Consider the following 24,096-nt stretch of genomic DNA (forward strand, 5'->3'; position numbering starts at 1 on the left):
GGGGGGGTGGGAGGATGGGGAACGGGTGGGATTGAGGTTGCAGAGATGCGCTGAAGGGATCCTAAAATATCAGTTTCAAAATGGAGGTGTTGCTCAACTGGGAGCTGGTGTAAGCTGTTGGACATGGTATTGGTTATTTGAAAAGGTACAACATATTGGCAAAAGTGAGTTCCACTCTGGATTACACCAGCCCACCCCATGGCATTGCCAGGGGCCCACTCCAGGTTACACCAGCCCACCCCATGGCATTGCCAGGGGCCCACTCCAGGTTACACCAGCCCACCCCATGGCATTGCCAGGGGCCCACTCCAGGTTACACCAGCCCACACCATGGCATTGCCAGGGCCCCATTCCGAGCTGCACCAGCCTGCGCCATGGCATTGCCAGGGGCCCACTCCAGGTTACACCAGCCCACACCATGGCATTGCCAGGGGCCCATTCCGAGCTGCACCAGCCTGCGCCATGGCATTGCCAGGGGCCCATTCCGAGCTGCACCAGCCTGTGCCATGGCATTGCCAGGGCGGAAGCTAAACTCCTGCTCCAGGCTTCACAGGTCACCTGACCGTCTCTGTAGCCATGCTGCCCTGAAATGCCTCGATGCTGAAGAGCTCTCTTCATCAGGTACTTTGGAGAAAAGAAGGGGAAGAAGGAGAAAGAGAATGGAAGGAAGAAAAGCTGACAAAGAGGATGAGCCCAGGCACAGGGGGCCTGCACACCTCCAACCCCGCCGCCGCCATCTTGAAAGATAAACGGGAACGTATCCTCTGCCTCCGAAAGGAACACCTTTAATTATTTGGGGTGGGGGTGGGGACAGTGGGATCTTGGCAGCTATTTCTCCAGGGCAACGCATCGGCCAATCAGAGCCAACTTTCTGAATAATCAGCTTTTTTTCGTCCTGCAGTATAAATTGTGGTGATGGTTTGAAATTTGGCATTCTTGCATGTGTGTCCTGATGACAGCCATCATGTGAACTGGGATGGGCAAACTCATAAGTCACATGACAGCAGGTCATAGTTCAACAGGTTTATTAGAAATCACAAGCTTTTGGAGCGACGGTCGGAAAACCAAGCGTTTTCAAATAAATCTGTTGGATTGTGACCTGGCATTGTGTGACTTCTGAGTTTGTCCTGATGAAACCACCAGTGGCCTGTCTCTGTTGTCAGGAAGGGCTTTACGTGAGTGTAACAGTCCGTGTCTGCAGCCAGCCAGCCAGCTGGGTTGGTTTCTGAATCAATCGTCCAGCAGACCTCCTGCACCCTCCCCCTTGCGGGGCGTGGGCGGCGCCTGATAACCCAAGTGTGTCTCTGAGCTCCCCGCCCCCGTCATTGAGCCAGGCTTCCCGCAACGACTGCTTGGAGTGAACAGGCAGAGCCCATGGTCTGAGCAATGCAGGCTCAGGTGAGAGAGAACTTCCACCCAGACAGCGAGACTGCCATCAACAAACTCATCAGCATCAACTACTACACCTCTTACGTCTACCTAGCCATGGTAAAATCCTGCCTTTTTATCAACATCGTACACGATACAGTGGGAACTGAATTAGCCTTTTAAAATGCTATACCCTTGCAAAGAATTTCTTGTGTCTGAAAAAGATACCTTTTTTAACCGCTCGGTGATTATATTGTGTCAAATATTGCGTGTCGTTTTGCCCTCTGGGATCAGATGGCATCATCTCAGAATCAGGGGTCACTTATAAGATGAGGAATAGTTTCCTCTCTCTGTGGGGAGTGAAACTGTGGAATGCTTTCCCACAGAGAGCTTTTGAGGCTGGGATGTTGAGTACATTTGATTTGATTTGACTTATTGTGGTCACATGTACCTAAGTACAGTGAAAAGGTTTTGTTTTGTGAGCAGTACAAGGCAGATCATAGCCAATAAGGACATGCAGACCACAGGGTGCTTAGACAGAGTGAGGTGCTTAGACACAGGAGATGCACAAAGCAAGATCAACATTAGATTTGAAATTTGAGAGCTCCATCTTAATTCTAGTACCGGGGGGGGTAGAAGCTGTTCTTGAACCTGTCTGTGCATGTGTTCAAAGTTCTGTACTTTCTGCCTGACGGAAGGGGGTGGAAGACACTATCACCGGGGTGGGAGGGGTCTTTGATGATGGTGGCAGCCTCTCTGAGGCAGTGAGCAGACTGTCCGTAACGGAAGGTTGCCTGCCGTGATGGTTTGGGCTATGCATGCCACCTTCTGGAGTTTCTTACGGTCCTGAGCAGAGCTGTTGCTGTTCCAGGCCGTCACGCACCCGGACAGTTTGCTGTCAATGGTCCATCTGTAAACGCTGGTGATGTTTAATCAGTAAGGGGATCGAGGGTAATGGGGAAGAGGCAGGAAAGTGAGGTTGAGAGTTAGCAGATCACCCCTGATCCTCTTTGAAAGGAGGAGCAGACTGGATGGGTTTCTGCTCCTATGTAGGCAAAAGTGAGGACTAGGTAAAAACAATGACTGCAGATGCTGGAAACCAGATTCTGGATTAGAGTGGTGCTGGAAAAGCACAGCAGGTCAGGCAGCATCCGAGGAGCAGGAGAATCAATGTTTCGAGCAAAGGTCCTTCATCAGCCTGATGAAGGGCTTTTGCTCGAAACGTCGATTCTCCTGCTCCTCGATTGCTACCTGACCTGCTGTGCTTTTCCAGCACCACACTCCCGACTTCTGCTCCTATATACTGTGGTCTTTCAGGAGAATATCGCTTTCTTTATGCAGTATTCTCAAGACAAGCAGAGATGAGGCCAAGAAAGAACTTACATTTTCATTGCGCTTTCTATTATTGCAGGTTGTTGCAAAGTGCTGCACAGCCAGGAGTAGTGTTTAAGTTGCACAACGTAGTTGGAATTGATTCATGTGTTCCAAAGTCAAACAAAGTCGGAAATTTGTCTTAACGCACGGTGTATTGAAGTAGGTGATCTTAACTCCAGGACTCAGTAAACAGACCAGTCGAGATGTCAGCCATGGCAAAGATGGGAGTCAGACTTTTAACCATGAAGGCATCACAAGCCCATTTGATCCAAACATCAGCCAATCTCACAGCAGACAGGCACCAGCTCACAGATTTGACCAGACCCTTGCCTCCCAATCCATCCATGAGGGGTCCCTATATCCACCTGTTGCTTCTGCGGCCAAGGTCAATGAATTGATTGAGTGTTCCCCCCTTCATTCCCACTGAGTGTTTGACAGCACCGCCCACTTGGTACACACCCGCATCATACCCATCAGGGCAGCTCTCCATAGACCTCGACAAAACCTAACCCCATGCTGGGAGTGTTGGATGGGAATATTACAAAGGGAGCTTCACTCTGTATCTAATCTTGTGCTGTCCCTGTCCATGTTATGTTGGATGTGGACAGTGTAGAGGGATCTTTAGTCTGTATCTACCCCCATGATGTCCCTGTCCTGGGAGTGTTGGATGGGGACAGTGCAGAGGGAGCTTTACTCTGTTTTTAACCCTGTGTTGCCCCTGTTCTGGGAGTGTTTGATGGGGACAATGTAGTGTGAAGATGTGTATGTTTATTAAGTGTGCGGTGGCGTGTTTCCACACTCGTGACTGTATGTGAGTGTGAGTACAGTTTATGAATGGGAACCAGCCTTGATCTTGCCCATTTAGCTTCCAGTCAAACTGCCTGCCACATGATCCCAGCTCGAGAAGGGACAGGCTCTCAAAATCTCGCTTTCTCTCAGGGATTATGGCATTCCAGAACCCAGAGTAGAGTTCTGCAAACCATTTGGATTTGTAAAAGACATTGTAAAATGATTTATTCCTCCAACCAACCCTCCTCAAACATTGGAAAACATTAAAAGAGTGGAGAATTAGCCACAAATACATGCAGCAAATTGTTTTAAAAATGGAAATTGCTGGAAAAGCTCTGCAGGTCTGGCAGTAATTGCAGAGAGAAATCAAGAGCTAATGTCTCAGGTCTTGTGACCTTTCCTGAAAACTGAGGTTATTGAGTCACAGAGTCATACAGCACAATTGTATGGTCCAACAGTTGGTCCAACTCATCCAGACCGACCACATTTCCCAAAACAAACTAATCCCACTTGTCTGCATTTGGCCTATATCCCTCTAAACCTTTCCTATCCATGTATCTATCCAAACGTCTTTTAACTATTGTAACTGGACCTGCACCTTCCACCTCCTCTGGCAGTTCATTCCACGGCAGGTCACTGGACCCGAAACATTAATTCTGATTTCTCTCCACAGATGCTGCCAGACCTGTTGAGCTATTCCAGCAGTTTCTGTTTTTGTTTCTGATTTACAACTTCCTCAGTTTTTATTCAGCAATTGATTTTTGTTATCTAACCTCTGGCCCAGGGGATTGTCACTTGACAGATGCAGATACAGCTCAGCAAGGAGTGAACCATGATTAATTAAACTCATTTTGACGCCAAATAGTGCATTTCTTTAAACCTCTGCTTCTGAGAAAGTGAAAGACAAATTAGCCATAACCTGCTGTCTTACTAGAGAGCCACAACTCAGAGCAATTTTAACCTGAGGCAATGGGAGAGGTTGAGAAGGACAGCCTTTCATAGTAACCTCAGCCAATGTGTCACTCACCAGCCATCCAGCCAACTGAACTAACCAACCAGCTTTAAGAAAGTACCATTCACTTAAGAGCATAGAATCATAGAGTCATGGAGATGTACAGCATGGAAACAGACCCTTCGGTCCAACCCGTCCATGCCGACCAGATATCCCAACCCAATCTAGTCCCACCTGCCAGCACCCGGCCCATATTCCTCCAAACCCTTCCTAGTCATATACCCATCCAAATGCCTCTTAAATGTTGCAATTGTACTAGCCTCCACCACTTCCTCTAGCAGCTCATTCCATACACGTACCACCCTCTGCGTGAAAACGTTGCCCCTTAGGGTCTCTTTCATATCTTACCCCTCTCACCCTAAACCTATGCCCTCTAGTTCCGGACTCCCCGACCCCAGGGAAAAGACTTTGCCGATTTACCCTATCCATGTGTGCGCAAAAAAACCCTTTAAAATCTTCTGGAAATGGTGCGTTTTTCTTTGTGATTACCTTGTTCAGCATTGCAGCTCTTCGGGTACTTTGAAATAAATTTTACTAAGCGGCTTTTCAAGTTTGCTGATCCCCTCCCCTCCCCCACCGCCATCAATTTGTTGAAAGCAGTAAACGGTGTGCTCTTCTCTTTCAAAAAAGTCTTTCTATTTCGAACGGGACGACGTTGCACTGGAGAACTTTGCAAAGTACTTCCACAAACTATCGGAACTGCTGCGTGAAAACGCCGAGGAGCTGACCGACTACCAGAAGCTAAGGGGAGGTCGGGTCCGGCTGGAGGAGATTGAGGTGAGCTGAATGCTTCTGTTCCACTGTGTGTACGTATCCCACTGTCATTTCTCTCCCCAGTGAGTGTAAAGTGCTTCCTGTAAGCTCTTGCCCAGTGTACATTCGTATAAGAAGTACGTTTAAGGAATATTTCAATGTGCACTTGTGACGCCAAAGCCCAAGTGCTGGAAAATGGGATTCTATGATTCTAACCCCCTTTTTTTTCCTTTTCGTCCTCTTCCCTTTCATGCCTGAAGGTGTTGTGTGACAATGTGAGGGAGCTGGATTAACATCAATAGAGAAAGCATCATTAACACAGGGAGCTGAGTGGAAGGGTTTTACTGAGTGACAGTGTGAGGGAGCTGGATTATTATCACTAATATCATTAATTTGGAAGCACCTGTTGGATATAATCTGGTGTGGTGTGATTTTTAACTTTCTGGATTAGTGGTGCTGGAAGAGCACAGCAGTTCAGGCAGCATCCAAGTAGCTTCGAAATCGACGTTTCGGGCAAAATCCCTTCACCTCTGATTTTTAACTTTGTCTATCCCAGTGCAATACCATTACCTCCACACCATGACTACATTACCAGTGACTGCATTTGGAAAAGAAATCTGCCAATTTACCCGGCCTGGTTAATCTGTGACTCCAGTCCCACAGCCTAGAGAGCCATTGAGTTCAAGGGCAATTAGGGATAAGTATCAAATACCAGCCTTGCCAGCAACACCCACAATCCCCATGTGGGATTTCCTTGGGCGCTGCAGTTCACAGTATCTACCACTAGATAGCAGTAGACTGTTGATTTTTGCAAAGAGTTTTTTCAATGTTATCCTTCCCAAAGCTGCAGCCAGCCCAGGGTTCTTGTGATGCAGTGGTAGTGCCCCTACCTCTGAGACAGGTGGCCTGGCTTCAAGTCTGACTTCCTCTTGAGGACTGGTTATAACATTGCTGAACAGGTTGATTAGAAAACTTTAAGACAAATACACTTGAGAGATATTGAAGGTTATGAAGCTATTGAAGAGTGGGTACTGTGGCAGTGTAGCAGAGACAGTGGTATATTTTCTGCACAGCAAGATTCCATCAGGTGCAATGAGCCAACCAGCAGATAATCTGTGTGAGGTATTGCTAGAGTGATAAGCAGCAATAGAAACCTCTTTGCATTTGCATAATGCCCTTCACAACCCAAACTCGTAAAGTGGTTTCTGGAAGTGTAGTCAGTTGCCGTTGTGTGGAAAAAGTTACAGTAACCAACTTGTTGACAGTCAGCTCCCACAAGCAGCAACGTGGTCATGACTAGGTAAACGTGAGATTATCCAACTCGTCCGTGCCCTAACTTACACCATGTTCTGATCACCCATCGCCCCTGTGCACGCTGACCTAGTTCACAACCCCTGTAGTTTCAAAATTCTCAAGGTTTGTCTTCAAAGCCCTCCCCATCTCCATAATCTGCTCCGGCCTCACAACTTTCCAAGATGGCTGCCTCTCCTCATTCTGACAACCTTGAGCATCCCTGATGTGAATCACTGACAAACCCTGGTGGCTACGTCGTTAGCTCTAACCTGCAGAATTCCCTTCCTGAACCTCTCCACCACTTTATCTCAATTCCCAGCTTGAAACTGCTCCTTAAAGCCTATCTCGGTGACCAAACCTGAACCAATATCTCCTGAAGAGGCTGAGTATCATGTATTGTTTTACAATGCATCTGTGAATCCTCTTGGGAGATTTGTTACATGAACAACGCTGTATAAATACAACTTGCAGTTAAAATCTGTTACAAACATAGAAACAAGGAACAGGAGTAGGCCATTCAGCCCCTCGATCCTGCTGCGCCATTCAGTACAGCTGTGGCTGATCATCCAACTTAATCCCCTGTTCCTGCTTTCTCCCCCATACCCTTTGATCCCTTTAGCCCGAAGAACTATATCTAACTCCTTCTTGAAAATATTCAATGTTTTGGCCTCAACCACTGTCTGTGGCAGAGAATTCCCCAGGCTCCCCACTCTCTGGGTGAAGACATTTCTCCTCATCTCAGTCTGAAATCACCCACTCCATATCCTTAGACCATGACCCCCCCTTTGTTCTGGACTCTGCTGGTCATCACAAACATCCTTCTTATGTTTACCCTGTCTAGTTCTGTTAGATTGTTACAGGTTTGGGGGAGGCAATAGCCTAGTGGTGTTATCGCTGGACTGTTAATCCAAAAACCCGACAATGTTCCAGGGACTTGGGTTCGAATCTCACCACAGCGGATGAACAGGTTGATTAGAAAACTTTAAGACAAATACACTTGAGAGCTATTGAAGGCTATGAAGCTATTGAAGAGTGGGTACTGTGGCAGTGTAGCAGAGACAGGGGTACATTTTCTGCACAGCAAGATCCCATCAGGTGCAATGAGCCAACCAGCAGATAACCAGCAGAAATTCTGGAATAAAGACTCTAATGATGACCATGAATCCATTGTCAAGGAAAACCTCATCTGGTTCAGTAATGTCCTTGAGGGAAGGAAATGGCTATCCTTACCTAGTCTGGTCTATGTGTTACTCCAGACCCACCACAATGGTGGCTTACACCAACTGCCCTCTGGGCAAGTAGGGAAGGACATTCCATCAGCCTGCATCTTGTGATGAATATTAACAAAATCTGACATGGCAGGTTACTCAGGTGGTTGCACTGACACCTTCTAATGGCTTGACCAAGCTGCCTCGATTCTGAAATTCTTGCTCTTGTTGTGCTCCCCACTCTCCAATCCCACCTCCCATCCTCTTTCTTCTTCAGCCCTAGGAGATTATCCTAATGAATGGTAGAGCAGGTTTGAGGGACCAAATGGCCCATTCCTGCCCCTATTACTTACGGCCATTTGGCTGTAACCTGCCAAACTGTAACCTCGTTCCCCATCAGACGTTTAGCCTTTTACACATTCCCGCTTTCCACCGCTTTCCCTCTGGTGATTGCTCCTACAGCTGCCTGAGGACCTAAACTCTGGAATTCCCTCCTTAACCCCCACCAGCCCCCTTTCTCCCTCTGTCTCCCTTCACCTTAGAGACACTTCTTAAAACCTACAGCTTTGACTAAGCCTCTGATCATCTTCCCTAGTACCACTCCATATGTGTTGAGTGATGTCTGGAGCCTACTCCAGTGATGCACCATGGGAAATTTAATGACAACAACAGGCACTACACCATCGCACGTCACTGTCACTGCCGGTGTTCACTGCACCTGGAAGGCTGGAAGGTGTCACAATGTTGATCTATTTATGGGGTTACTATGCCCTTTTCCAGGGAGGGGGTAACTGGCCAAGCTCCAACTCGGCTGGGTTTGAAAGGTTTATTGAGGCCCTTTTTGTTTACCCCCTAACAGATAATGCCTCCAGCCTAGCACTTTTAAGCCTTAAAAATAACCAGTCTAATCAAAGGGGAGTGGCCAGCTTGCTGTGCAGCTAGCCTTCGTTTAGTTTAGAGTTTTTGATTCAGTTCAGCAGCAGTGTGTGTGAAGGAAGGCTGCTGGGGCAAGTCCAGCCGCGTACTCACTCTCTCTAACTTCAAGCCTGTAAGCCCTGGTTGGTTTCAGTTTTACTCTTTGTGCTAAGGGGTCTCTTTATGGAGATTGTTGCAAGTATTTTCGGAACAGCATCATTAAGTCGGGATAGTCTGCCGGGTTTTTGGATAGGAAACGTTATCCGGTATTTTATTTTCTGTTCTTTGTGTTTCATTCTGTAATTTTGGAAATAAGTTCTGTTTGTTTAAAACTTGGCTGTCTAACCAGCTAATTCACTCCAGGAATATCCACTGTATGCTAACCTAAAACAAATAGTGAATTCATGGTCTGGGCTACCTGCTTAAAAATGATTTGAGGGGTTGGGCCTGGTCCATAACAAAGGGAAGAGTTAATCCCCAAATTTGATTCTGCCCCCTGTGCAAATTATGGAGTTGGTATGAAGTTGCAAGGCGCCGAAGGAATTTCCATCCAGCGTGTGTGAAATGGGACAGAATTCACAGCTTCCTCTCCACCATCCCCACTTTACTTACAGAGAGAGTCACACCGACAAGAGATTAGAGTTTTGCTGCTGATTTGATTTATTGTTGCCTCGTGTGCTGAGATGCAGTGAAAAGTGTTACTGCGCATGCCGTAGTGTATCAGGATCGCAGAACAGACTGCAGTATATAATGTTACAGCCACAGAGAAGGGGCACAGAGAGAAATCCGAATTAACATTTGAGAGGTCGATTCAAAAGTCTGATAACAGTGGGGGAGAAGCTGCTCTTGAATCGGTTTGTACGTGTATTCAAACTTTTAGATCTTCTGTCCAACGGAAGAGGATGGAAGAGAGTATAACCAGGGTGGAAGTGGTCTTTGATTATGTTGGTTGTTTTCCTGAGGCAGCGGGAGGTGTAGATGGAGTCAATGGATGGAAGGCTGGTTTGCATGATGGACTGGGCTATGTTCACAATGCTCTGTCATGTCTTGTGGTCATGGAGTCACACAGATGTACAGCACAGAAATACACATTTCAATCCAACCTCTCCATTGCCCACCAGATGTCCTCAATTAATCTAGTCCCATTTGCTAGCATTTGGCGCATGTCTCTCTAAACCCTTCCTATTCATATACCCATCCAGATGCCTTCTAAATGCTGTAATTGTACCAGCCTCTACCACTTCCTCTGGCAGTTCATTCCATACACGTACCAACCTCTGTGAAAAAATAGTTGCCCCATTTTGAATCTTTCTCCTCTCACCCTAAACCTATGCCCTCCAGTTCTGGAGTTCCCCACCCCAGGGAAAAGATGTTGTCTATTTATCCTATCCATGTCCCTCATGATTTTGTAAACATCTATAAGGTCACCTCTCAGCCTCTGATGCTCCAGGGAAAACAGCCCCAGCCGATTCACCCTCAGGAAGGGCAGTTGCCAAACCACACGGTGGTGCCTCCAGGCTTCTGTAGAGAGAGACAGTGAGAGAGAGAGAGATCTCATTTTGACTCTTTTCCTGCCACAGAAACCAGACAGGCAAGAATGGACCAATGGGTTGGAGGCTATTCAGTATGCACTTGATCTGCAGAAAACTATCAACAAATCTCTCTTGGAACTGCATCGCCTGGCTTCCGATAAACATGACCCTCAGGTAGCTCGCGTTTTGTTTCTTATGGGCAGTTGCCCCTGCCACTGGGCACATTGTTATTGATGTATAGAACAGGGGTGGCACAGTGACTCAGTGGTTAGCACTGCTGCTTCACAGCACCAGGGACCTAGGTTCAATTCCACCCTTGGGTGACTGTGTGGAGTTTGCACATTCTCCCCATATCTGCATGGACTTCCTCCCACAATCCAAAGATATATCAGTTAGATGGTCATTGGATAAACATATGGGTGAAAATTGAACAGTGTAGGATAAATAGGCTTCAGATTGGTTCCACAGGTCGTGCAACATCAAGGGCCAAAGGGCTGTATTGTTCTATGGATTGGCCATGTTAAATTGCCCCATAAGTGGGTTAGCCATGGAAGATGCAGGGTAATAGGGATAGGGTAGGTGGCGTGGTTCTGAGTGGGATTCTCTCTGGAGGATGGGCATGGACTTCAATGGCCTCCTTCCACACTTGTAGGGATTCTAACTGCCCTCATCACCCAGTGAATGTGGGGTTTATGGGCACGTCCATCTCATGACACCCTTTGTCATGAACAGCAATATTTCTCTTGCTTCCCTGGTGCCAAATGGATTCCATTCCTGATTGACTCTGAACTCCTTGAGTGCACTTTAGCTCTTTCTTGAGAAACTGCGTGTGCTGTAAATCAGAAACAAAAACAGAAATTGCTGGAAAAGCTCAGCAGGTCTAGCAGCATCCATGGAGAGAAATTAGAATTAACGTTTCAGGGTCAAGTGACCCTCAGAACAGAATTCTTAACTCTTTCTCGCTCTCTCTCCAGGGATGCTCCCAGACTTGCTGAGTTCCTCCAGCATATGACATTTCTGTTTCAGGTTTCCAACATCACAGATCTTTGGTTCTGTGACTGGTAGTGACCGATCTCATGTCATAAAAGTGTAATAACTGACCAGAGTCACTGAGTTATTTCACATTTGGTTTATTTTATTGTTCTTTCAGATGTGCAACTACCTCGAGTCCAATTTCTTGAACAGCAGCGTAGAAACGCTGAAGACGTTGGGAGATCACATCACAAGTCTCAAGAAGTTGACCGTGGGCAATCTGAGTGGAATGGGCGAATACCTCTTCAACAAGCACACCCTTGGATAGAAAGACCTGACTGTGGGAACGTCAAGTCTCTCTCTTTATAACCTCCACCTGCGCCATGTTGAAATCCAAAGTATTTTAGGCTGGTTGGTGAAGGAATGAGAATTGGAAGGAAATATTTGTCTGTGGAGTGGCCGTGGCAATATTATGTAATAAATAACTTTAATTGAAAAGTATTATGGATTTCATGGGTGTTCCTCTTTTAAAGCTGTAGCCCTTCTCTCACAGCTCCAGACAACATGGAATCACTACAGTGTGCAACCAGGCCATTTGGCCCATTAAGTCCACACTAACTCTCTGAAGAGCATCCCACCCAGAACCATCCCATCCCTATAACCCTGCATTTCCCATGGCCATTTCATCTAACCTGAACAACTTTGGACTGTGGGAGGAAACCGGAGCACCCGGAGAACCCACACAGATACAAAGAGAATGTGCAAACTCCACACAGACAGTGGTCCTGAGAGCGGAATCGAAGCAAGGTCCCTGGCACCATGAGGCAGAGTACTGACCACCGAGCCCCCCCCTCCGAGCTCTGATTTTTTTCCTCAGAAGATTAACGAGTCTAATTTCTATAACCATTTCGTTCTCTAGGGAGCAAGTACTCGGTCAGAATAATACTTACGCCGCAGTTTCGATTCTCTATCCTGACAGAGGTGGATTTGGAGCTGTCTCATCGCACTGTCCCTGAAAATGGAAGGTGAAAACTATGAAGGAAATAGCTCAAAGTGAGGCACTGGGTGACAAGGTCCTGCCTTCCGGTTGGGTGCACATTGTAAGTAGATATTGTCAAACTGATGAAGGGCTTTTGCCCGAAACGTCGATTTTCCTGCTCCTCTGATGCTGCCTGACCTGCTGTGCTTTTCCAGCACCACTCTAATCTCCAACATCTGCAGTACCCACTTTCATCTAGTTGATGTTAATTTATTACAAGAGAATTGAATACAAAGGTAGGGAGGTTCTGCCTCAGTGCTACAGGACACCAGTACTCCCTAAGGTCCCACGTGTGTAACAGCTCCCATGTTCACTGCAGAATACTCAAGGGAATGCTACAGGATACTGGGGAGGCCACATCTGGAGGATTGAGTACAGTATTGGGTTCCTTACTGAAGGAAGGGTGTCAATGTATTGAAAGTAGTTCAGAGATCTTCTCCCAGACCAGTAAAAGCAAAACACCATAAGCATTGCTCGTTCTGAGCTTTGCTTGTTTCTGGTTCCCTGGCCACATGGACGTTTTTCTTGGTGGTGGAAATATTGAACAAAATGATCTCGCACGTGGTGTTTAACCAACTCCTGCCCTTACACTCACCACACGGAGGAAGAAAAATAAATAAGATGAGAAATCCGAGGCAGAGAACAGGTGAAAAAGCTCAGCAGGTCTGGCAGCTTCTGTGGAGAGAGAGAGCTGATTAGTTTTTGGAGTGAGTGGGTTGTCTTATGAGGAAGGGTTGGACTGACAGGAAGAAAAAGCTGAAAATGTGTTGCTGGAAAAGCGCAGCAGGTCAGGCAGCATCCAAGGAACAGGAGAATCGACGTTTCGGGCATCAGCCAATGTAAAGCTAAAATGATTCACCAAATAGTCTTCAGCAATGATGTTCTGGAGTAGTTAATGTAGACTAGAGGTTGAAGTAAACATGGTCAGGAGAGGATTGGGGAGGAGGTGATTCACTGGGGTTTAAACAGGAAGTGGCAACTTGATTGAAACAGAGAAGACCATGTGGGGTCTTGACAGGCTGGATGTGCTGGGGAGGGGGAGGGGGGTTGTAGGGGTGGATGTTTCCTGTCTGGGAGAATCTAGAGTTAGGGGGCTCCCTGTTTAAAATGAGAGACCGTCTATGTAAATGGGGGAGGGATCTTTTTTGGAGAAATTGCTTTTTTGAAATGTGGTGGAAGTACGGTCTGGGATGGGGGCTGAGGGGTACATCAGGTGCACCAATAGCTGTGGGGAGTGGGGGGGGTGGAGTCCAGGCAGTCAGGGTGCTCAGGTCAGGGGGGTCATAGATGTCAGGATGGGGTCAAGGCTGTCGGTGGGGGGGGAGGTGAGTGCACTCAGTTTGGGGTATTCAGGGGGTCAGAGGGCCATGGGGTAAGGGTAGGGTCAAGGGAACTATGGAGGGGTCAGTGTACGCAGGTCAGGGAGGGTCACAGAGGTCAGGATGGGGTCAAGTGTGTCAGGGGTGTGGGTGTACTCAGGTTGGGAAATTCAGAGGGTTCAGGTGGGATTGAGGTCGGGGAGACAGTGTACTCAGGTTGGGAAATTCAGAGGGTTCAGGTGGGATTGAGGTCGGGGAGACAGTGTACTCAGGTTGGGGTTTTCAGGGAGTCAGAGGGTCATGGGCATAAGGGTAGGGTCAAGGGGACCATGGAGGGGTTAGTGTACTCAGGTCGAGGGTGGTCAAGGGGTCTTGGTACACTCAGGTTGGGCAGGTTGAGGGTATGACTGTAAGCGGATCGGGGAGTTTGAGGGGTCCGGGAGATCACAAGGCATCAGAGTGGCTGGGGGGGGGGGGGGGTATAACGTTGTACTCAGTCAGGAGTAGCCCTGGGATCTGTGACCTTGTCTTGTCCCTCAGTGGAAGTAATGTCATTGAAGAACACAAGTGGGGAAGGGGTAGGGGGGGGATGAAAGATGATCTTGAGTAGACGTGAATGTGGAGCAATCCTAGCAGCTGTGACCTTACTGCATGGAGGACCAGGCGTGACGGACAGAGTGATCATTTCTTGCTGTTAACTCCTACGTTTGTATGTTGCTAGAAATAAATTGCATGGGGATTTGGAGTCTTAGACAGGAATGAAGTTCAGTATAAGCAAGGAGAGTTAAATTTTAAACCTTCCTCCTCACGATGGCTCAATGGTTAGCACTGCTGCCTCACATCACCAGGGTCCAAGGTTCGATTCCAGCCTCAGGCGACTGTTTGTGTGGAGTTTGCACATTCTCCCCCTGTCTGCGTGGGTTTGCTCCGGTTTCCTCCCACAATCCAAAGACGTGCAGGTTAGGGTGAATTGGCCCTTAATGTTTAAGAATGTGTAGGTTAGGTGCAACAGACAGGGGTAAATATAGGATAGTAGGGGAATGGGTGTGGATGGTTTGCTCTTCGGAGGGTTAGTGTGGACTCGTTGGGCCGAAGGGCCTGTTTTCACACTGTAGGGATTCTATACTATGTGGAGTGAGTGTGTTCCCAGTCAGGGGCACACTTACCTGGGTGTCCCCACATTCCCCCTTCCCCTTTAGCTGCCACTCTCCACCCAGCTGTGGACAGACAGCTTACAGGAAGCATCAGCAGTGAGGTGGTCTGGTGGCTCAGCAGTTAGCACTGCTGCCTCACAGCACCAGGGACCCAGGTTCGATTCCAGCCTCAGCTACTGTCTGCATGGAGTTTGCATGTTATCTCTGTGTCTGTGTGGGTTATCTCTGGGTGCTCCAGTTTCCTCCCACAGTCCAAAGATGTGCAGGCAAAAGTGAGGACTGCAGATGCTGGAAACCAGAGTTTAGATTAGAGTGGTGCTGGAAAAGCACAGCAGATCAGGCAGCATCTGAGGAGCAGAAAAATTGGCATTTCGGGCAAAAGCCCTTCATCAGGTGGATTGACCATGGCATATGCAGGGTTATAGGGTAGGGGGTGAGTCTGAATGGGTTGCTCTCGGAGAATTGGCGTGGACTCAATGACTCCCACTATAGGGATGCTGCTGTGCTCTTTATTAGTCTGACCTGACACAGGCATACACCCAATGGGCTGAAGGGCCTGTGCTTCTACTTGTAGATCTCTATGACTCATGATTGCCAAGGGTGATCTGGAACAGAATCCTGGAGGTTCTTTCTTGGGAGAGTAAGACTGTGGTCTGAGTGGAGCTGGGATGGGAAATGTTCCCAGTGTGAAGGAACAAAGAAAATCCAAAGTCCTTGAGGCACAGTAAAACGCTCCAGGAAACGATTGTGTCCATCTCCATAAAACATGAAATCTATCATTGCGCGATGATGATTCAGTGGCAGAGCTGGGCATTGGTTTTAATTTTTTTCTCATATTCTATCTGATCAGGAAACAGATTCTCAAGTATTGCTCCACCAACACCTTCCATTCATTGGAAACTAATTCCTAGACCATGGTTGAACATTAAACACAGTGTAACCCACTGACAATTCTATAATCCTGCACTGATGCTGCTAAACTGTCTCACCCTAGGCTAAACATCTTGTGCAGAGATTCCTGTTAAACAATAACTAGTTCCCAAGGATGAAGAACCTACGATGTGGTCCTCTTTCGCAAAAGGTGGTGTGGACTTGTTGGGCTGAATGGCCTGCTTCCCCACTGTAGGGATTCAATGATTCAAAAGAATCAAGGAACCCAACAGCCCAGCCCTGATCCTATTTCATACATTCCTTAGTTTTTCTCTCAGAAGGTCATTAGTCTGAGAAATGTTGCTCCTCACCGTGGGAGGAGAGTTACTGAAGATTGTTAAGGCCGAGTTAGATTAATTCCAGATTGACAGGAGAATTATGAGGGTACAGGAGGGAGGCAGGGGTTGTAAAGTTGAGACTACAGTCAGCTCAACTGCGATCTTATTGAGTGGCAGAGTAGGTTTGTCGGGTCAAATAGCTTCAACATTACATCCCTCTTGTCGATCAAGAATCAAACTCAGCCTTAAAAATATTCAGTAATGTACCTTCCACTACGAGGAGCAAGATTACACACATGAATGACCTTTGGAGAGAGAAAATAAGGAACATGCAAGATAGAAGCAGGGCTTGGCCATTGAACTCTTCGATTCTCATCCACTATTTGCTCAGGCATCACTTAAATAGTTTCCTCATCCGTGGGAGTTAGCTATTGTTCACAGGGTTCTTTGCATAATTGGTATCTCAATGGACAGTAACTTACCTCTGGGTTATAGTCATAGAGTATTACAGCAGGGAAAGAGACCCTTCAGCCCATCAGTCTGCCCTGGTTGTGGATTCGAGTCTTAACTCCAGAAACTTAAATACAGGCTGATATTCCCAGTGCTGCACTGTTGGAAAACCAAGAAATTTTTCACCAGCAATGTGTTAACGGGAAATGACTGCAGTCCTTAATGAGGTGAAAGGTACAGTTACCGAGGGAAGATATTTAATTGGGGAAAAGGAAATTATGATGCTATCAGACAGGAGTTGGGAAGTACAGACTGGGAGCAATTGTTCCACAGAAAGGGCACAGCAGACATGTGGAGATTGTTTAAGGAGCAGTCGTTGCGAGTGATGCACAGATTTGTTCCTCTGAGACAGGTAAGAAGAGGTAAGATTAAGGAACCTTGGATGATGAGAACAGAGGAACTTCTCGTCAAAAGGAAGAAGGCATTTTACGTAAGGTGGAGGAAGCAAGGTTCTAGCACAGCTTTAGAGGATTACAGGCGCGCTAGAAAGGAGCTCAGAAGTGGACTGAGGAGAGCCAGGAGGGGGCATGAGAAAGGCTTGGCAAGAAGGATTAGGGAGAACCAAAAGGCATTTTCCTCATACGTGAGGAATACAAGAATGATCAGGGAGAAGGTAGGGCCGGTCAGGGATAGCGGAGGGAACTTGTGTGTGGAGTCTGAGCAGATAGGGGAAGCCTTAAATGAGTTTTTGCTTCGGTTTTCACTAAGGAAAGCGAACTTGTTGTAAATTAAAACTTAGAGGAGCTGGGACACAGTCTTGACCAGATCAAGATTGATGAAGATGATGTGCTGGAAATTTTGGAAAACATGAAGATTGATAAGTCCCCAGGGCCAGACCAGATTTATCCTAAGCTACTCCGGGAAGTGAGAAAGGAGGTTGCTAAGCCGCTGGCGAGGATATTTGCCTCCACACTCTCCACGGGAGTCGTACCGGAGGATTGGAGGGAGGCAAATGTTGTTCCACTTTTCAAGAAGAGGAATAGGGAAATCCCTGGCAATTACAGACCAGTCAGTCTCACGTCTGTGGTGAGCAAGGTTGTGGATTTTTGACTATTTGGCAAAGCATAGTGTGATTAAAGGCAGTCAGCATGGCTTTGTGAGGGGCAGGTCATGCCTCACAAATCCTATTGAGTTCTTTGAGGAGGTGACCAGACAGGTCGAAGATGGTCAAGCAGTGGATGTGGTGTATTTGGATTTCAGCAAGGCATTTGATAGGGTTCCCCACAGTAGGCTCATTCATAAAGTCAGGAAGTGTGGGATACAGGACGATTTGGCTATCTGGATTTAGAATTGGCTGGCTGACAGAAGGCAGAGAGTGGTTGTAGATGGAAAGTATTCTGCCTGGAGGTCAGTGTTGAGTGGGGTCCCGCAGGGCTCTGTTCTTGGGCCTCTGCTCTTTGTAGTTTTTATAAATGACTTGGATGAGGAGGTTGAGGGGTGGGTTCGTAAATTTGCAGATGACACAAAGGTTGGAGGTGTCGTCGATAGTATTGAGGGCTTCTGCAGGCTGTAGCGTGACATAGACAGGATGCAGAGCTGGGCTGAGAAATAGCAGATGGAGTTTAACCTGGATAAATTTGAAGTGATGCATGTTAGAAGATCGAACTCAAATGCCGAACATAGCATTAAAGACAGGATTCTTGGCAGTATGGAGGAACAGAGGGATCTGGGTGTGCAAGTACATAGATCCCTCAAAGTTGCCACCCAAGTGGATAGGGTTGTTAAGAAAGCATATGGTGTTTTGGCTTTCATTAACAGGGGATCGAGTTTAAGAGCCATGAGGTTTTGTTGCTGCTCTACAAGTCCCTGGTGATATTATTGTGTCCAGTTCTGGTCGCCCTATTATAGGAAAGATACAGAGGCTTTGGAGAGGGTGCAAAGAAGGTTTTCCAGGATGCTGCCTGGACTGGAGGGCTTGCCTTATGAAGAAAGGTTGAATAAGCTCGGACTTTTCTCTCTGGAGAGAAGGAGGTATTGAGGTGACCTGATCGAGGTGTACAAAATAATGAGAGGAATAGATAGAGTCAATAGCCAGAGACTTTTCCCCACGGCAGGATTGACTGGTACAAGGGGTCATAGTTTGAAGATATTAGGAGGAAGGTATAAAGGAGACATCAGAGGTAGGTTCATTACGCAGAGAGTTGTGAACGTATGGAATGCGTTGCCAGCGGTGGTGGTGGAAGCAGAGTCATTGGGGACATTTAAGTGACTGCTGGACATGCACATGGATAGCAGTGAGTTGAGGGGTGCGTAGGTTAAGTTACTATATTTTACATTAGGATTAAGTCTCGGCACAACATCGTGGGCCAAAGGGCCTGTTCTGTGCTGTACTTTTCTATGTTCTACGTTCTATTAAAACATTTCAGTCATTCAGAGAGGCCGGATTTTTGGATCACTCTCGATGAAGTCTGATGTTGATTGAAGGATAAATGTTGGTTTGGTCACTCATGTTGGGATGTTGGCTACAGAAGGACCTCAGCTTGACTTCTCATCTGAAATCTGACACCTCCAACAAAGCATTATGGGAAGTGGCCATTTCATCCTTAAGTCTGTTCCAAGGAACTACATGATGATCAGTGACCTATCTCCATTGATCCACCGGAATACCATATACCTTATTATCTTTGATTAATCTCACTTGTAGGATCAAATGATCCAGCACCAATTGCCATTTGCAGAAGATAGTTCCAAACGTCTACCACTCTTTGCACAAATATTTGCTAATCTGACACTCAAAGGATCTGAATTTAAATTTCCAACTCTATCTTCTTGTCCTAGACTCCCCAACCAGCTGAAACCAGTCTGATTGACTTATCCGCGATCCCCTTAATATCTTGACAGCACCTTCTAAACCCCTGACCATGTCCATCCAGAAGGACAGGAGCAGCAGAATAATGGGAACACCACCACCCACAAGTTCCCCTCTGAGCCACGCCCCACCCTGAATTAGAAATATATTGCCATTCCTTCAGTGTCGCTGGGTCAAAATCCTGGAATTCCCTCTCGCAGTAATTAAGCTGGCTAAACCAGCTCTTTGAATATCTGAATATCTACCCCTTTGTATGCCAACTCTTTGGTTATAGCAGCCAGAATTCCATCAGCCTTTTAAATATTATTCCTGTTCATTATATTTTAATAATCTACATACCTGGAGCCCAGACCTCAGTGGCTCCCCCCTCCAGTGTAGTTCATTTTTTATCACTTGTCAGCATTCTGCTCTTACTCTTATCAAGATTAGATTTGAAGCGTTGTAATAAAGCAAAGAATTCAATCGAGTATTTCAATGGCACTATCGTGGACTTAGGAAGTTCAAAACTATTTTACATCAGCTATTTTAGACACAAACGTCACTGAGAGAGAAAGCTTACACAGGTAGTTTACTTATCAGTCAGTAAATTAGCATTTAATTTGGTTAAGGGACAAGATTAATGCAGGATTAAATACATCCCAGCTATTAGTCAAATAACAAAATGATACCTTTTCCGAGTATCAGTTGTCACAGTAGCTCTGTTAAACAACTAAACATTTGAGGTTTGTAACAAGTCAACCAGGTCAACCTCATAGAATATGTGCTCCCTGATTGGGGCTGTTTACCTGGTCTGATCAGGGAGCCGTGTTGACAGATATAAACAGGAGCGTCTCATTCAACATAGCCCTTTGTCAAGAAGAGCTTGTCACTGGCCACTCTGGTGTTTCCTTTCTTCCTGGTGGTGAAATATAAAAAAAGATTTACACACTCGTTTTTCCTCACTGTGTCCTACACTTGCACACACCATCGTGGGTGTTGAGGAAAAATAAGCCCCACCGCTGTTAGGCAGTAGTGTTATGGAAAAGAAATAAAAGGGAGTGTCAGGAGCTCTATTCACTGTGCGAGTTGGCTTTGAGGGAGCTGGAGCAGTGTCATGGACCCCTCGATGTTTTAATAAAGAGTGATTGATGATGGGATACCGGCCTCTGTGGAGGTATTTCAGTGGCAACGAGAGAAAAGCATGTTCCTGAAGAAATTCACTCATAACAGTGGTCTTCGAGTTGGGGTTATCATATCTGGCATCAGACCACTATTTGGGAAGCTTGACTTGTTTGATCTCCCATTTAAGTCTGGGCCCAGTATATGTAAAGAATCCAGGCAAATGACATTGGGGCAGATTGAAAAGTAATGAGTAATTCTCTTGACAGCTTGTGGACCCACAACGTTTTTGGTTATTACGCGCCTAACTTTCCCTGAGGCACCAGATACTAAAACCTTTCAATAGTTGATGGATTTAGTTAAGGAATATTACAACTCAAGACTCCTCTGAGATGAGATTGGTTTTACTCAGCAATTCAAGAACCAGAGGAATTGTATCAGGGTTTTTGACTAGATTAAGATGACTGGCAGAGGTGTGTGGCTTCAGTTTAACACATAATGAGATGCTAAGAGATGGTTTGGTATGTGGGGTTAATGGTGCAGCCATGCAGAAGTGCCTACTAGCTGAAGCCCAACTGGACTTCACACAGACACTACAAATGGCTTTATCATTGCAAAATGCAGCAAGTGGAGCTTATGAGTTGCAGGTATTCCAGTAGAAGTTGACACCCTCACCAGGCCAATTGAGTTTGGGAAACACCACTTGAGTGAAGGCAATTACATAGCCTCACACAGGACAGATCCCGAAGAGAAGGACTCTAGGTCAGCCCACAGCACAACCCCAAAACAAAGCCAAGCTTCGATCAAACGGTGAAAATTCCCACCCAGACCCATTCCCCTACATTTACCCCTTCACTTAACACTACGGGCGATTTAACGTGGCCAATTCACCTAACCCCTGCACATCTTTGGACTGAGCGAGGAAACTGGAGCAAACCCACGCAGACAGTTTCCTGAGGCAGGAATTGAACCCAGGTCTCTGGCACTGTGAGGCAGCAGTGCTAACCACTGTGCCATCGTGCCACCCATTATTTTTTGGTTGTCCTCTGTTGGCTATTCAAAACTTTCCTTATTCCTATGGGTTTACCACTAATCTTTATCACATTGTATGATTTTATTTTCCTTTCAATCTGATGTTATCCTTGACTTCTCTGGTCAACCATGATTTATTTATCCACTCCCAAGAATCTTCTTCCTCACTGGAATGTGAGGCATGAGCGACATCGGACAAACTAGCAGGAAACTTGCCACCAGGTTACATGGACACCAACTGGCCACCAAAAGACATGACTCACGCTCATTAGTTTCTATACAGACAGACAAAGAAGGACACCACATTGACTGGGACTACATGCACATCCTAGGACAGGCAAAACAAAGACACTAACAAGAATTCTTAGAGGCATGGCATTCTAACCAGAACTCCATCAATAAACACATTGATTTAGACCCTATCTACCTTCCCTTGAAAAAAAGAACCAGAAATAGCATCACCCAACTTAAGAAACCAAGACCTATAAATAGAGAGGCTGGACATACCGCCAGCGCTTCACTGGAGACTCTCACTGGTGATGTTACCTCGTGTGGCAATGAAAAGTCTGAAATCAAATCTTCAAGCTCAGCTGTTTCTGACCCAAGTTCCTCACTCTCAAAAGGAATGCTAAATTCTACCATGTTATGATCACTACTTTCTAGGGGATCTTCTACACAGGCATCACTTATTAAACCTGCCTCATTACACATCACTGGATCCAAAATAGCCTGTTCCTGGTTGGATTTTTAAAAAAAATTTATGTTGGATGTGAGTGTCACTGGCTGAGCCAGCATTTATTGCCCATCCCTAGTTGCCCCTTGAGAAGGTGGGGTGAGCTGCCTTCTTGAATCGCTGCAGTCCATCTGCTGTGGGTGGACCCACAATGCCCTCAGGGAGGGAGTTCCAGGACTTTGACCCAGCAATGCTGAAGGAACAACAATATGTTTCCAAGTCAGGATGGTGAGGGGCTTGGAGGGGAATTTGCAGGGGGTGGTGTTCCTGTGTATCTGCTGCCCTTGTCCTTCTAGGTGAAAGTGGTCATGGGTTTGGAAGGTGCTGTTTGAGGATCTTTGGTGAATTTCTGCAGTGCGTCTTGTAGAGAGTACACCGAGCTGCTACTGAGTGTCAGTGGTGTGGGGAGTGGTTTGTAAATGTTGTGTCAATCAAGTCATAGACAGTGTCAAGTTTTCTGAATGTAGTTGGAGCTGCACTCATCCAGGCAAGTGGGGAGTATTCCATCACACTCCTGACTTGTGCCTTTTAGGTGAGCTTTGGGGAGTCAGGAGGTGAGTTACTTGCTACAGTATGCCAAGTCTCTGATCTGCTCTTGTAGCCATTATATTTATGTCCAGTTGAGCTTCTGGTCAATGGTAATCTCCCAGGATGTTGATAGTGGGGGATTCAGTGGTGGTAATGCCACTGAATGTCGAGGGGTAGTGATTAGATTGTCTCTTATTGGAGATGGTCATTGCCTAGCATTTGTATGGTGTGAATGTTAGTTGACACTTTTCAGCCTAAGCCTGGATGTTGTCCAGATCTTGTTGCATCTGGACAGGGACTGCTTCAGTATCTGAGGAGTCACAAATGGCACTGACTTTGTGCAACCATCAGCAAATATCCCCATTTCTGACCTTTATGATGAAGGGAAAGCCATTGATGAAGACGGCTGAGCCTAGGACACTACTCTGAGGAACTCCTGCAGAAGTCTCTTGGACCTGAGATGACTGACCTCCAATACTCACCACCATCTTCCTCTGTGCCAGATATGACTCTAACCAGTGGAGAGTTTGCCCCCGATACCCATTGATTCCAGCTTCGCAAGGTCTCCTTGATGTCACACTCGATTAAATGTTGCCTTGATGTCAACGACTGTCACTCTCACTCACAACATGCAGGCCATTCTGCTTTAATGTGTGTTTTGTCAACACAAATTCACTGTCATGCAATTGATGAATTGGGGACTGTTTTTACAGCGCAAACTTTTACAACATGTATAAGCTGTAACGCGGGTACATCACCAATACTTTAAGCTGATTTTAAGCGTGATTTTTCTATAACACTGGGTTTCACAAGAACGCGACCATTGCATTATGGAAAAACTATCTGTATTGTTCTTCAAAATCAATTTGACTACAATCTATGAATCCTTCCTTGTGGCTATCTGTCAATTTGACAACACCAATCTACAAGAAAATTAAAGTGCCCCATCGTTAATGTACCTTTGATACATACCCTCATTATTTCTTAATTTAATCTCTGTCCTACAGCACAATTGCTGTTTGGGGTTTATAGGCTATTCCCGCCAGTTTCTTCTTCCCCTTTTTATTACTTATCTTCACCCATTCTGATTCCACATCTTCTGATTAAGATCATTTCTTGCTATTGTACTTATTCCATCCTATACCAACAATGTACCTCACCACCCTATCCTTCTGAAAATTCATATATTCCTGAATTTTTAGTTCCCAGCTTAGATCCCCTTGTAATTATGTCTCCATAAAGACTATAGGATTGTACCCATTTATGTGCATTTGTGCAATGAATTCACTTACTTTGTTTCAAATGCTGTGCTCATTCAATTAAAGAGGCAGTAATTTTGCCTTTTTAAAATTATTTTTCCTCCTTGATCCTTATTCTGCTTTTCTTGTCCCTTTCTCTCATAATCTGACTATTGTTATTCAAATATCTGTGCTGTACTGTTGTCATATTG

General features: G+C 46.2%; 2 protein-coding genes across 3 annotated transcripts in view; both read left to right on the top strand.

Annotated features, from left to right (window-relative positions):
* The first annotated feature begins 1,309 nt into the window (after window positions 1–1,309).
* LOC140489362 (ferritin, lower subunit-like) lies at window positions 1,310–11,717 on the top strand. The gene is made up of 4 exons (XM_072588841.1): window positions 1,310–1,488; window positions 5,174–5,320; window positions 10,293–10,418; window positions 11,395–11,717. Exons 1-4 carry the CDS (start codon window positions 1,387–1,389, stop codon window positions 11,542–11,544), a joined length of 525 nt encoding a protein of 174 aa, XP_072444942.1. The 5' UTR covers window positions 1,310–1,386; the 3' UTR covers window positions 11,545–11,717.
* A 563-nt stretch (window positions 11,718–12,280) lies between these two features.
* Window positions 12,281–24,096, top strand: part of LOC140489363 (receptor-type tyrosine-protein phosphatase H-like) — a 116,772-nt gene continuing 104,956 nt past the window's right edge. The window contains exon 1 of one of the 2 annotated variants that reach the window (XM_072588843.1): window positions 12,281–12,316. The gene's annotated coding sequence lies outside the window, so the exon portion shown is untranslated. The remainder of the gene's footprint in view (window positions 12,317–24,096) is intronic. The other variant, XM_072588842.1, reaches the window with a different exon arrangement.

Source organism: Chiloscyllium punctatum, chromosome 18 (assembly GCF_047496795.1).
Source record: "Chiloscyllium punctatum isolate Juve2018m chromosome 18, sChiPun1.3, whole genome shotgun sequence".
NCBI classification, from domain to species: Eukaryota; Metazoa; Chordata; class Chondrichthyes; order Orectolobiformes; family Hemiscylliidae; genus Chiloscyllium; species Chiloscyllium punctatum.